Source organism: Mustela erminea, chromosome 13 (genome assembly GCF_009829155.1).
Source record: "Mustela erminea isolate mMusErm1 chromosome 13, mMusErm1.Pri, whole genome shotgun sequence".
Taxonomy (NCBI): Eukaryota; Metazoa; Chordata; class Mammalia; order Carnivora; family Mustelidae; genus Mustela; species Mustela erminea.
The window spans coordinates 39,373,601-39,388,434 of record NC_045626.1 but is presented as its reverse complement, the minus strand read 5'-3'; the positions used below and the strand labels follow the sequence as shown (position 1 = coordinate 39,388,434).

The following is a 14,834-nucleotide window of genomic DNA, read 5'->3' as shown; positions in this document are numbered from 1 at the left end:
AAAGTATGATTTCAATTTGCAGAAGAGCATTCTAAGTGGTAAACAATCATATAAAAAGGGCACAAAATCCTAAGGGCCAGGGAAATGCAAATTAACATAGCAATAACATCTCATTTTGTATCCATGAGGCTGGCAAATCGTTTTTAAAAACTTTGTAACAGGGGCACCTAGCTGGCTCAGTAGGTTAAGCCTCTGCCTTCGGATCAGGTCATGATCTCAGGGTCCTGGGATCAAGTCCCGCATCAGGCTCTCTGCTTGGCGGGTAGCCTGCTTCTTCCTCTCTCTGCCTGCCTCTCTGTCTACTTGTAATCTCTGTTTGTCAAATAAATAAATAAAATCTTTAAAAAAAAAAAAACTTTATAACAGCTAATGATGACATGGACTTGGAGAACTGTTATTCTCCTACATCCGTGATGGAAATGAGAATCGTTATGGACTTTTTGGACAGCATTTTGGCAACATCTATTAAATCAATTCCTGTGAATTGATTTAAATCAAATCAACTTCTGTGAATTGTGGTACTGGGATGGAAAACCCACTTCCCCCTATATTTTTTCTAAAAAGATTTAATTTTGATCTCTGCATGTACGATTAAGAAAATCAGTAAGACAGTGCTATCAAGGATGTTTTAGGAGAGGAAATAAAAAATGAGATAGAAATCACAGACTTCTATAAAAACAATGAGCAAATGAATGAATTAGGCATATGGAGGTTTAGTGAAGTATTATTCAGAGGCTAACAATTAGAAACAAACTGATCACCAAATCAACAGGAGTATTTCCACACTGTGGAATATTATGCAGCTATGAAGAAAGAATGACTTTGTATTTCCGAAAAATTCTCATGAGTGATGTAAGAAAAAAACAAAAACAAAAAAAACTGTAAAAAAATAATCCCAGTTTTATAAAGCAATGACACATTTCTCTTCCAATATGTACCTTTGTATGTGTATCTAATGTCAACATGGGATTGTATGAGGATGGAGAAAAGAACAGTATGTACTGGATTATTAAAGTGGGTTGGTGGGTAGGCAGGGTTGGGTTGGAGGAATGGGGGTTGATGTGAAGGGAGGAAGAAAAAAAACACCCTAAAATGCTTTGTTCGTGTAAAACTGTAAGTGTGTGTGTGTCTGTGTAGTGTGAAGAGAGGACACATGAGGACAGTCACTAGAATGTTGATGGTGGTTATTTCAAGGTGGTAGGAGCTCAGTTTATCTTTAGTTTTTAAATATTTTAAATATTTTTATGTATTCAAATTCTTCATAATGAATATACTATGTTTACCATCAAGGGAAATGAAGTTTTGTTTCATTATGACAACTTAGAAACTAGATATTTACGCTTAGTTCATATATTTTCCTCCTTCCCTTCTCTCTGGTCTCCAGTTATTAGCATAATAAGTGCAGTAAGTATTGTCTTCTCTTTTTTTTTTTTAATTTGAGGGAAAGACAGCACTAGCAGCAGCAGCAGCAGGGAGGGGGTAGAGGGAGAAGCAGGACTCCCCGCTGAACAGCAATCCCAATGGGGGACTTGATCCCAGGACCCTGGGATCATGCCCTGAGATGAAGGCAGAGGCTTAACTGTCTGAGCCACCGCCCCCCACCCCGCCCCAGTCCCCTGTATCACAGTATTCAACTGCAGAGTCTACTCAAAGTTGCATCTTCCCAACTGACTCAAGAAAAGGAGAGTGAGCAGGGTATCTTGGCAGCCCAGGGGTTAAGCATCCAACTCCTTAGTTTCCGCTTAGGTTACAATCTTGAGGTCATGGGATGGAGCCCCCTGTGGGACTCCGCACTCAGTGGGGAGTCTGCTTGGGATTCTCTCTCTCCCTTTTCCTCTGCCCCTCGCCCACCCACCCCCACCCCGGCATTTTCTCTCTCTCTCTCACATAAGTACACCTTAAAAGAAAAAGAAAAAAGAGTGACTGAGTGAGAGTGAGGGGGAGAGGAGGGAGAAAGAGGAAGAGAAGGATGGAGAGAAAGAGAGAGAGAAGACTAGAGGGAGGGTAGAACAATTCATAAACTACCTGATCTACTGTAACGTTAATCTGAAATTTCTTTGGCAAAATAATCTTTTTTTTTAAGATTTTATTATTTATTTGACGGACAGAGATCACAAGTAGGCAGAGAGGCAGACAGAGAGAGAGGAGGAAGCAGGCTCTCTGGGGAGCAGAGAGCCCGACGTGGGGCCTGATCCCAGGACCCCGGGATCATGACCCGAGCCGAAGGCAGAGGTTTTTTTAACCCACTGAGCCCCCCCAGGCGCCCCTGGCAAAATAATCTTAAAGTCATCTTGTACTTCACTTTGAGCAACTGTCACCTCAACCCACTGATAAAGAGAACTATTCAAAGAGTCTTCTGTGCCAAGTGGGTAAACAGATACACATTTTATTCCCCATCGATCACTGCCTATACAAAAAGAATTAAACTAGGCTTTTGCTCCTTGTCTGTGGTTCCCTTTCTTCTTAGACGTCACACTGAAGCGGACACTGACACAGACATTCAACAGAAGAAATGAAATGACACTCAAACGATCTCGTTTGCTTTTCTCCCTGGTGTCTGGAAGCTGTCTGTGAATCTGTTATTTATTCTCTCACACTGGCACTCGGGCTCTAAGCTTCAACAGGCTCTCCCGGTCTACCTTTTGTGAAAGAGAGAACAGGAAACACAAACTGCCCCAAATGTAGTAAACTTGTCAACTTATTCTTAGCCCTGAAAACCAAATACGGATGAACCTTATTGGTTAGCTTAAATTTCATGCAATGCAGAGGAATTATCAACAAAAAAGTATCCGTGGGGTCCTCTCCTCTCCATGACTTGAATTCATGTTGTGAATACACAGCATGGTTTTACCAAGACTTTCATGAGATTATTTTATTTTATACAGCGGAAGAGGATTCCTTTGTCCAGAGGACTGGCCACAAATGCAACAAAGAACATAACACTTAAAACCAATATCCAGGTTGATAAGGAGAAGTATAGCTTCGAAAAACTCTACCAAACAAATGGAACAAAGGGCTCATAAAATTCACAAAATATGATAAAATTAATGGTGATATTCTAGTAGTAATCAAAGAAACACAAATGAGAAAAAGTGCCAGTATTTAAATTATCTAAATTGGCAAAGACTAAGAAATAGCCATGATATTCAATGATGTACAAAGTGATAAACTTACCCATTCACTCCTAATGGTACAAACTTTCCTGGGTACAATCTGGCAACACACATCAACAATTTAAAAATAATAAATTCTAAATAATAATCCCATTTCCAGGAACCCCAAATAATGAAATAATATATAACTGACCAATTCAATTACATGGATATCCTCGAAAACATGATACTCAAAACAACCAAATGTCTAACAACTAAAAAATGGTCTAACAACTAAAAAAATGTCTAACAACTAAAAAACCACCAAATGGTGGTTTATTGCTAGTAACGGAATCCCATTCAGTCCTAACAATTTTATTTTTAAGAGATACTAATAATGAAGGAAAACGCTCACAATCTATTGTGAAATCAAAAATGCAGTTTTATACGATTTGGTCTGACATTTTTTCCCCCCACTTTTATAGTCTCCGTTTACATGCCATGCCTGCATAACAGGAAAATGTTAATAGTGGTTACATAACAAGTTATATAACTTCTGGAATTAAAACTGATATTCATTTTTGTCATTTTTTGGTCTATAGTTTCCAAACTCTCAATAATAACGATATCTGGAAGAAAATAGCAAATACCTTCTTAAAAACACCACCACCAAGCCTCTCTGGCAAAAGAAAGCAAGAGGGGGAAGAAAAGCATCTTTAAACAACTGGACAACTATTTCCATTGTGTGCATCAGATCAGAGAGAAAAACCCGAAAAATATGCAAGCCAAAAAAGAATGTGAGGAGTGTCCTATAACAATATTTTTTTTACAAGTATACAACTATTCATGGCTTACTTATAAAGTGCTTTCATGTCTAATAGAGGGCCTTTCAATGGAACTGCTTTAAGATTTCAGCTCAGGCTCAGGCTCAAGGATGAAAAGAGAAAGGCTGGGGCAAGAGGTTCAAACTATCTGAGCTAAAGAAAAAACCTGTACAAGAAGATGTTAAGGAATCCGGGCCGAATGTACAGCTGTTTTGCTAACATTTTGTGTAGGGGAAAAAAGGTGAAGAAAAAGCATCTAAGCACAAATCTAAATGGCAGAGACTGCTAAACAGCACCCTGTGTCCCTTGCTCCCCTTCCTGTGGTAAGAACTCATGAGTACTGTATCCAGTTAAGACATCAGTTCCTTATATGCCTGCCTATAGTGGAGTAAGTCCTGACCAATGAGATGTAAGTGAAGTGCTATGTTAGGTTCCTGCTGTATGAGATGTACACGTGATGGCTAGAGTTCCAGCAGCCATTAAGGACCATGAAGTGAAAACCACCTCCTGAGCATGAAGAGCAGAAAAACACGAGGAGCCTTGGTCCTTCACTCCCGACCTGCCATATCTATCCTGGAATATATGCCTTCAGACTCCTTTTATATGAAAAGAAAGAAATCTCCATGTTGTACAAATCACTATTTTTTCTCCTATTATGCACTACTAGAATCAACCTTAACTGATATAACCTGGCCATGATGAACTTGTGAAAATTTCTTCTGATCCTCTCTATTATCAGTGGCTCTCTGTTTCTTGCAAAAGCTGGGACCAAAATAAACAGGGGGAACAAAAAAAGGTTAACAGAATATCTGTAAAAAGCCTCCTGTTTCTTTCTTATGTTTAAGTAGGTAATCTGCATCTTCTAGAGCTCTCTCTCTTTAGACATGACTAACTGAACTGTTTTTAAGTGCCTCTGGTGATTGATTTCGTAGGTCAGTACGTTTCAAGGTAAAAAGGGATCTTGCATTATTTCAACTGTTAACCTGAAACAGACCAAACTTAAAGATCTCAAGCATAAGCTCCCTGAGGACTACTAATGACAATGGAATGGATGCTAGTTCTTTGATTCCAACCATCTTTTGCTCACACGTTGCTGATAGAGAGGCCATTCAAAGTGAGTGTCAATCGTGAGTAGACGTGTACAGATGGATGTGTTTCCTGAGGCATTTCACTAATCCATTTTTGAATGCATGACAGACTGTTATAATCAGTGCTTCCTAATTACCTACAACATAGCAAAATATTAAAATAGAAAAGTAAACGTTTACCCCTTTTTGGTCACTTTCAGATATCTGAATCCGTTCCCTGCCACAAGGAAAACACCCTCAATGTGAACTAATTACCTGAACTAATTATCAAGAGCAAATCCTCATTTCTAACATCATAAACTCTGGTATTGAGAAAGCCATCATATTTGAAAAATAAAATGTCTGACCAAGGAAGTTTTCTTCTACTGAGTGGAGAAAAACAACAGAATATAACTTATTTTAGATATTCAGAGGGATACATCTTTAAGCACTGTTCACAGTCCCTCCTAATCCTAACAACTTACTGAAGATGTTAAATATTAACCTAAATAACAAATATCTTCATTGCTATAGGACTTCCTATTGCATTTTAAATTCAATAACTTGGTATTTATTAAACAACCATTAAGTCATCAAAGCCCAAGTGGTATTTAAATATTTCAAACTAGGTTTAAGAATTAGCAGAATCAATTAAAATGACTTGCCCTTTAATAACAAAGTAATTCATCCACAAAACTGGAAAAAGCCTTGGGAACATTGTTTTTTCCCTCTTTTACCACCATGTAATACTTCCACAAGGGCATAAAAGGAAACTCATTGTCTGGGATTAAGACGCTAAGGTCTCAAGTCAATCTTGCGGCTATTCTAGGAAGATGACAACTGTACCAAATTAGCAGTTGTAGTTTTATAACCAAGTGGCTTACTTTGCTTAGAAGTAAAATCCCTGGTACCCTGAGAAGATGAAACATTGGAGAGTTAAATGGTTAGCTGAGTATCTGATCAGTCCTATTCTTTATTATACTGTAAGAGTTGACTGATTCCAAAGACTGATGGTATTCCAGTCCATACAAAATTAAACATTCAGTGACACAGCTACATGTAATATGTAAAGGAGGCATTTTAATTTTGGAACGAAAGAACAAGTGAGAGAGCAAAGAAACTAAAAAAGTGTTGTAATTTCCAGAAATAATTTTTTTTAGATATTAATAGCTAATGATCCTAAGAATCACTATTTTATCATGACAGTCCACTAAATCTTTATTTTCCCTACTGCTAATTTGGGGACCCACCATCTTAGTTCAATTTATGTATTTACGAATATGTCTATCACAGCTGAAACAAAAGTGAAATTCTACTTCAAACATGCAGAAGTCATAGATGCTTTAGTAATACAGACATTTGGGACCTGAAATGTTTAGTTCTGAGGTTTGCTCATTCATGTAATTAACTGCTTATGAAATCTCTCTCATATGCCAGGCATTGTGCTAGGAGCTGGGAAATAGCAAAAATAATTATAGATACCTTTAACCTGAAACTCAAGGAAACATTTTTGTGCCACTAAGGAGCAGGGCTGGGTGCTGAAGTGTGGGGGAGCATCTTCTTGTGGAAATATCTTCTAAACGGCTTGCATTTAAAATATTTTAACAGGTATTTCCTACTTTGTCAAATATGACAAAATAATACATAAGCCAGCAATAAAAGTTATTTTTCAAGTTACACATAATAGCTGATGTTCTTAAGACTGATGGTCCCGCAGAAGACCAGAGGGAGTTTAAGAGTCTGCCTAGAACTGCAGCTCAGTAAGTACCAAGACAGATACCTCAGGAATCTCAAAAATAATGAGTTTACAAGCTGGCCTACTAGGACTTGCTATTTCAGTAAGGCAGCCAAAAGAGCAAAAGAGACTCAAATATGCTCTTTAAACTATGACACAGTCGATCACAATGGTCAAACCAGTTTCCTTTCACAGACAGCCAGAGTGTGTTAGGGTTTTCAAAACAGCCACCTCACTTGAAAAACAAGAGGCTGAAGGAGCAATGTCCAAATCTTGTCTTGTGGGTCTGAATGCATACCCCTGCCCACCGCCCCCCAAAATATCCCTTCCCGTTCTTTTTTCATTAATCCATAGGCATGGCCAATTAGAGGAAAGTCAAAGACTTTGGTACATGAAAGAATATTCGAGAGATTTTCTTTGGCACCCACTTGGTATATGACATTATTCAAGGCACTCCCTTCCTGCTAACAGTCATGTAAGTACTCAGAAAACCATCACGACATGAAAAGTAGCAATGAGTATCTACTAGAAACATATCTACTAGAAATAGGTTCAAGGGTCTTGGTAGCATTTGGTCAGACTTACTACATGTGATGCTGGATGATGTGAAAAGTTTCTTTCCTAACTTCTCTGGTCTCTCCCAAACCCAATCTTGGGTTAGTTAGCTCCTAACACTTTCTCTCTGATAAAGACCTTAACCCCACCTTTTTATAACTGGTCGAAGACCAGATCTGAAATACTCAGAAGGAAACAGAGTGATGTCACCCTGAGCATCTCCCTTGGTATCTTTAGCTGTACAAAAATAATAAAGAATTACTCAGTGCCTTTCTGACACATCTGAAGCCTCCCTCTCAACCGGTCTACACCTCCACTACTCCAATCTTATGGGTGCTGCTTTGCAATACATGCGTATTTCACATATATTATTGCATTTAACTCTCATACTAAGCAGATACCCAAGAATGCTGGATGCATGAGGACAGAGATTTCTGATTTGTTCAGGTTTACCGACCCCAAACTTATAACAACGGCTTGACACATAGCAGGGGCTACTACTAAATATGAGCTGACTGAAGAAACAAATTAACCAGTAACTATGAGATACATGGACTAGGGTAATGTACATCTTCTTCTGCATGAGATTTCTACAAATCAAAGGGGTATCACTAAGGTTCATAACTATGAAATGTCAGTTTGTGAACCTGAGTGGCGAGGTTTCTAGGCTCCAAATCCAGCATTCTTTCAACTACTGTCTCTCCAACCCAGGGCATATGTACCCTCTTACAACACAGAATGTCAGGGGTAATGAAGCCATGGAGAAGCAGATCTTCCAGGAATAAGATGACACTAGGGGCGCCTGGGTGGCTCAGCAGGTTAAAGCCTCTGCCTTCAGCTCTGGTCATGATCCCAGGATCCTGGGATTGAGACCCACATGGGGCTCTCTGCTCAGCAGGGAGCCTGCTTCCTCCTCTTCCTCTCTGCCTGCCCCTCTGCCTACTTGTGATCTCTGTCTGTCAATAAATAAATAAAATCTTTGAAAAAAAAAAGACTAAGTTAATTTAGAAAAAGAAATTATACATGCATGCACTCACGCGCACACACACACACACACACACAAGTCATGGAGATTTTGAGAACAGAAACACCTTTGACATCTGCTAACGGCCACATGGAGCTTCGCCTGGTTCAGAGCATCCATGCCTCTGTTCCTTCAGCCTTCCAGGCACGTACATGCTAGTTAGAGAAGGACTTCGGCACAAAGCAAGGACCAAGCTCCCCAGCACCAACACACCTGGGGCTGAGCACCGGCTGTGATTGCTCTGCACAGCTGGAAAGGAGAGGCTGGTCCTGATCCATCATTGCAGCTGCCTCCAAATCCTACCGTGGTCTTCTCCCTCCCAGTCATTCCAGGACTTGGTAGTCCTCTTACTTTCAGCAAACAGGGCCATGAACTCATTTTTCATTGATGGAGGCCAGCATTCTCAAACAGGGCTACATGTTTGATGCAAAGCCAACACTTCCCATCACAGCTGTAAGGGTGTCAATTTCCAGCGCCCCAACCTCCCAATATTCTTTTGGCTAAAAATTGATTAGTCTGGGATCAAGGCTATCATGGGACATCCATCCCAGGATGAAAGGAAGCTGTCCTCCAACACCTACCTCCCCATCACAAAGATCCTTCACACTATTTTACAGAAACAATGTATCTTTAGATCTTTCTAAACTGCATTACCCCAGGGTGTAAAGACCTCAGGGTGAGTAACAAAGAAACAAATAAAAAAGCTAATGCTGTAGAGGAAGGTGTCTTCAGCACCTGGGCTGCAATGCCTTTTCTAAATCAGGTAATCTGCAATTCTTCATTTCAAATGACCTGAAATATTCAACTAGAAAGAGCCCTAAGGTCAAAAGGAAAATACCATACTAGGTTTCAATTTATATATATTTTTGTTACAGAAAGAAAGTATGACTGATAGATAAAACACTTTTAAGCATAAAAATACATTAGATTGGGGTAGAATTCTGTAAGGGAAGGAAAATAAAAATATGAATTTAAAAAGGAAAAAGGGTATAAAGATTTTAACTGTTTAAGAAGAACTTATTCATGCATTTTTTAAAAACGAATGATACTGGGAATCCATTATAGACCTACTAAAGTATTTTAATGATGTAACAATTTAAAAGGTCAAGATTTATAAGATGCTGAAAAATGTCATCCTTTGCAACTGTTTAAACTTAAGATGAAAAGTTTTAGCAATCACGTTAAAAATGTGCCTAGGGTACAGACTTCTACAGGATTTGTTTGGAGCTACAGGAACAAAAAAAGTGGAAGAACACTTCTATGGACTAACCTTTGGAGATGTTCCAAGACGAAATAACTGAAAAGACAAAGAATGAACAATTTCCCACCTACCTAGTCGTGAGCTAGGGTGGGTGGGAGATGGGGAGGGCATTAGCATTCTCTCCACCCTCTTCCTGTCCAGCTGTTGAACATGGTTCTACAGCCAACAGTTTGTAAGCCCGAGGACCAGGTTAAATAACTAATCTCAACTGCATTGCTGATGGGGTTATAGCCCTTGGCTGACAAGCTTTTATCTTACTTCCTAAGGAGAATGGCTACTTCTTGAGTACTCTTCTTTGTTTTCCAGAAAAATTCATAAGGCAAGACGAGGAAAGCTCTCTATTTTGTATTTCTCTTATCATAAGATGACAAATTTCACTGCTGGGGATGCAATATTGAATGTATCTATCTGACTGGCAGTTCAGGTGTTAACATGCATTATGCAAAGAACTGGAGAGTTCTTTCCTGTGTAGTTGATGTTTTAAGCATGGCAAATGTACTGAGGAGGAATCCCAACAGGCACGGCTACGTACCCAAGCCCTCAGATACCGTGTCTTTCCTTCTTTCTCTGATTCCGTACTCTCTTCTTCCCCACTGCCCTTTCCGTCTTGTCAGCCGCTCCTTTGGGAAGCAGAAGGTAGTCTAAATATGATGGATGAGGCCAGCACTTAATTCGGTGTCTACACTGTTTGAAAAATATTGACTTTCCGGTCCTCAAGCTCTCAGAGAGATAGTGGGGCTATTTAGAGTAGACATTAGACCTACTTTAAACCTACTCCCATTTAGTGTGAAGAGGTAAAGTTTGAGAGAAAAGGTCTTTCTTTAGAGTCAGAAAGTTTGCTGAAAATCCCACTCCGCACATTATGTTACTCAATTTCTCTGAATCTCAGGTTCCCAAAGTCCTTAAAATGGGGTGCTGAGGATTTGAGACAAATATGTGTCAAGGACCTGGAAACGTACAGCACGTAGTTGGCACTCAATAATCAATAGTTATTAAGTTAGATGTTTAATGTTCTTTAATGACTGCTTATAATTAGCCAATAGTTCCCTCTTGGCATCACGTCAGCGAGTGGCATGTTTTTCAGTTTCCTTCTAGCCTCTTTTAAAATAAGTGATTTGAAAAATAAAATAAAGTAAGTGATTTGGAAAATGACTACCTTTCATGTCTAAGTATGGGGTGTGTGTGTGTGTGTGTTGTGTGTAAAATGTACCTGTAGTGCTAAAACTGGCAAAAGGACACAGAATGAGGACAACACAAAACCTGAGATTTCAGCTACAGCTGAAATCTCCAGGTACAGCGACGTACCCTGAATATGTTGCAAGCATTGCTGTGAAATGTGATTAAAAGTAAGCATGGAATCAATGATCAACTCTTTGAAAGGCTATCCAAATTTAATTGGTAGGCTAACACTTTCTTCTCATAGCATTAGCAAAGTTTTTGTTTGTTTGTTTGTTTGTTTAAGGATAACTAATATTGTAAGGCTGTGGGGGAGAGTGGCACTCCCACAATTCTCGTAGTAGTTGAAATGAGTATCACCTTTAGACCCTGAAACAATTTGACAGTGGATCTGCAGGACTCAAAAAGATTCACATACCTATTCAGAAAGGCAGGAATATATTCCCACCCAAACAGATTTATGGGTCAGGGCCTTCGTTACATCACAACTTGTAACAGTAAAAAAAATAAAAAATAAAAAACGAAGCCATGGGGCACCTGGGTGGCTCAGTTGGTTGGGTGACTGCCTTCGGCTCAGGTCATGATCCTGGAGTCCCGGGATCGAGTCCCACATCGGGCTCCCTGCTCAGCGAAGAGTCTTCTTCTCCCACTGACCTTTCTCCACTCATTCTCTCCCTCTCTCATTCTCTCTCTCTCACACATAAATTGAAAAAAAAAAAATCTTTAAAAAAAAAAAAAAAAGCCACTGATGTCCACCATAGGAACTTGATTATACAGTACAGCCATCCCCTGGAATAGTATGCAGCTATTAAAAACAAGAAAATTTTAAATAAGATGGGACTGTTAAGGAACAAGGTATAAAGCTGTATTTGGCTATGATTCCGAAATTGTATGTGCCACTGTTGATTCTCAAGGCGTAATAAGAGAAAATTTACCATCAAGAATGGGAATTACACATGATCAAAATCCATTCCACAGCTTGAAAGGACACAGTGTTGAAGACTTGCAACCCACGTCCTAATTTTAAAAAGAAGTGTGGGATGAGTACACTGCTGATTCAGATCCTTCTTATGAATGGCAGGGATAGGAAGCCAGATAATAAAGCTAAAAGTTCTATCTGCAATTGACATTCAGGCTCTTTAAACTTTGAATTTAATGAAGCTTTTGGGTGACTTTTATACCACATGCATCAATGATCTCTGCCTAGGTAAGAAGTTTGGGCAGTGTGCAGTGATGAGAGAAGGTCGGAAAAGGTGACGACTCAAAACCTTCCAATATACACAATTTTGCACAGTGGAAGAGGAAATGAAACACTGTGAATATGAATACACACACACACACACACACACACACACACACACACACACACAGAGTCAGACCTGCATATACATAGTTAAAGCACGGAACACTTTCCCACCCCGCTGCATGCGGAAATGCTTCAACACACACCACCTTTCCTTCCTGGGTTCATCTGTACTTATTAGCAGTTGGAAAACTCCTAGTTTATTCCCACCACTACCATGTCCAACCAAACAAGGCTAGAAAGCATGGCCAAAATTTCTTTCATGAACTTTCTTGCAGTTACTTCTCACATCAGTACTTCAAATGTCTCATTGAACCCCACAGATAAGAAAAAGAAAATGCCTTTGGACATTTACACTTCTCATGTTACACACTCCTGTACTCCAGAAAAGGAGTAACCCAAATCCATGTGACTTGAAATGACATCTTTCTGCTCAGTGCTCCTCCTTTTGACTTGGCCTGTGTGACCACAGCTCTATCTGCTTGCCTGCCAGCCTGGGCCCAAGGGCTTCCAGCAGCCCCACCGCGAAGCATGTTCCTGAAAACAGCCTGAAATTACATGAAGCCCTAATCATCTGAAGTTACTGTGAAAACACAAGACAAGACACACCTAAATTGCCACCTTACGGGTTACAATTCAAACTGAAAGGGGTCTACTTGCTTGACAGTATGCACTTGTTTGCAGATGTCACACTGCAGAGCAAACACCTGGGGGGGGGGGGTTGGTTTCTGGTGGTCAGTTTCAGGAAATATAAGCATTCTTAGTTCTGAGCTCAAGTTCCCAATCAATATAGATTTTGGAGACTTCAATGTTTTCCAGGCTCGAGATGTGTTAATAACGACCTTAAGCATACCATCACTTCTGCTAAAAACATCTACACTCAGCCCCAAATTACTTTCAGTTCGGTTAAACAAAACAGACAAGCTGTAATAAAAGGTCTCTGAGAAATGTGATCCCTTTCATTGGTCACCCAGGAGCTTTTCCTCTTAAATCTGCTGCTTCTGGGGGAAGGGGGGGCCATCCAAAATAATGATGCCACCCAGAGCACAATGATTTTGTAAGAAAGTTGCCTAAGATAACTCTTCAGGATTTCCCAGGTTGAGTAATTCTTGCAGGCGGGTGAGGAGGGACAGCTCGCCTCCAAAATTACTATCTGCAGAGGTTTCCCCAATGTTGATTTTTTTTTTTTTTAAGACGTCCTTTTTAATTTTACTGCAAGGGCTCTGATTTTCACATCTCTAGCTGCTGCTGGGGATAGCTGAGAGCAACGCGCTAGGGCTGCGGCAGCCGCTCGGGCCAACTCCAACGCCGGAGGGGCGGGCAGCCCACTCCCCACCCGATCCCACCCACCCCAGCACCCGCGCGCACACCCGCGCCGAGACTGCGGTCCGGGCCGGTCTGCCCTAAGCTGGAGGCCGGGCCGGGACTCACCGCTGTCCAGCCGCGCGATCTGGGGCAGCCGGTAAGTGCTGACCAGCAGGTCGAGCGGAACGGCCACCGAGCTCCACTTCACATCCTTGAGGCTGCAGCCCAGCGAGGGCGCCGGGTCCATCTTCCCCGCCTCCTCCTGCCCCGCGCTCCCGCCGCCGCCGCCGCCGGCACCACCCGCGCCTCGGCGGCCGCGACTGCTCGCGCTCGCGGTCTGGGGCGCGCGGGAGGCGCCGGGCACTCCGGCCGCGGGCAGTCCGGGGGCACCGCGGCTGACGCGGCCGGGAGGGAGGGGGCCCGCGCCCGGCTCAGCTACCAATGCGGGGCATGGCCGGGGCGCCCCGCGTGCCCTCAAGCCCGGAGAGGACTCGCAGCAGCCCCGCGGCTGCGGGCGGCGGCGGCGGCCGGGGTGGCTGCGGCGGCTCCCGCTCCGCCTCCTTCTCTGGCCCCGAGTGTGCAGCTGCGGCGGCCGTCCGCGCGCCTCCTCCTCTTACCCCTCCTTCCCTCCGCCTCGAGCTCGTGAGGAGGAGCCGCGGGTCTGAGAAACGCCATAGCAGCGCTCCCAGCACTGACCAACAAGGTGCGAGCAACGCCTGCGCAGCTCGGGGAGACGCCGCCTCCGCCTCCGCCTCCCCGGCGCCGCCCGCTCCGCCTCCCGCGGCCCGGCGGGCTCGGCTGGGCGTCAGCCTCCGGGCCGCGGCCGCCGACGCCTGCGGCTCGGCGCGCTCTCCAAGCTTTAGCTCTCGCTCCCCCGTCCGACGGTTCCCGCGCCCTGCAGCCTCCCGGGCGTCACCGCGCGCCCAGGCTCCTTCCTCGCCCAGGGCCCTTCCGGGAGCCCAGCACGACCGGAACGAGCTCTGAGTCCTTCTCCTAGTCGTGGCGTCGGGCACTGTCCCGTGCTACCCCCCACCCTGCCGCTGGAGTGGCTAATACGGGCCACAGGAGAGACCTCTTTGGTGTCCACCTCTTGAGAGTGTCACAGAGACACCGGGAGGGAAAGGCAGGCGTGGAACACTCCTTGGCGTTTCTCCCCCAACCCCACAACTCTACCACTGGGGCTGGAAGTTAATCCTGCCAGTCTAGACTTTGCTGGGCAGCCCGGACAGCGCCAAAGCACCGAGATGGAGAAGGGGGATGATGAGTGAACAGTGTCTACAGAAGGGAAGGTGACCGTTGGGTTCAGGACCTTCGTTGTATGAACTGAGATGCTGGAGACCGCGGGGTAGGAGGTCACCAACCCCCATAAACACGTCCAGGGAAAGAGCAAACTACCGGGAGCCTACTGGGGCCAGCTGTTTTCACATAATTTTCTCAGTTCTCTTCCAGTCTTTAAGGTCGGGATAATTCCCTTTTTCTAGATACGCATACC

General features: G+C 42.9%; 1 protein-coding gene across 2 annotated transcripts in view; it reads right to left on the bottom strand.

Annotated features, from left to right (window-relative positions):
- GAREM1 (GRB2 associated regulator of MAPK1 subtype 1) overlaps positions 1 to 14,069 on the bottom strand; it is a 198,450-nt gene extending 184,381 nt beyond the window's left edge. The window contains exon 1 of one of the 2 annotated variants that reach the window (XM_032309612.1): positions 13,469 to 14,069. In XM_032309612.1, the coding sequence (XP_032165503.1) occupies positions 13,469 to 13,589 (121 nt within the window). In that variant the 5' untranslated portion in view covers positions 13,590 to 14,069. The remainder of the gene's footprint in view (positions 1 to 13,468) is intronic. The other variant, XM_032309613.1, reaches the window with a different exon arrangement.
- Between the last annotated feature and the right edge of the window lie 765 nt (positions 14,070 to 14,834).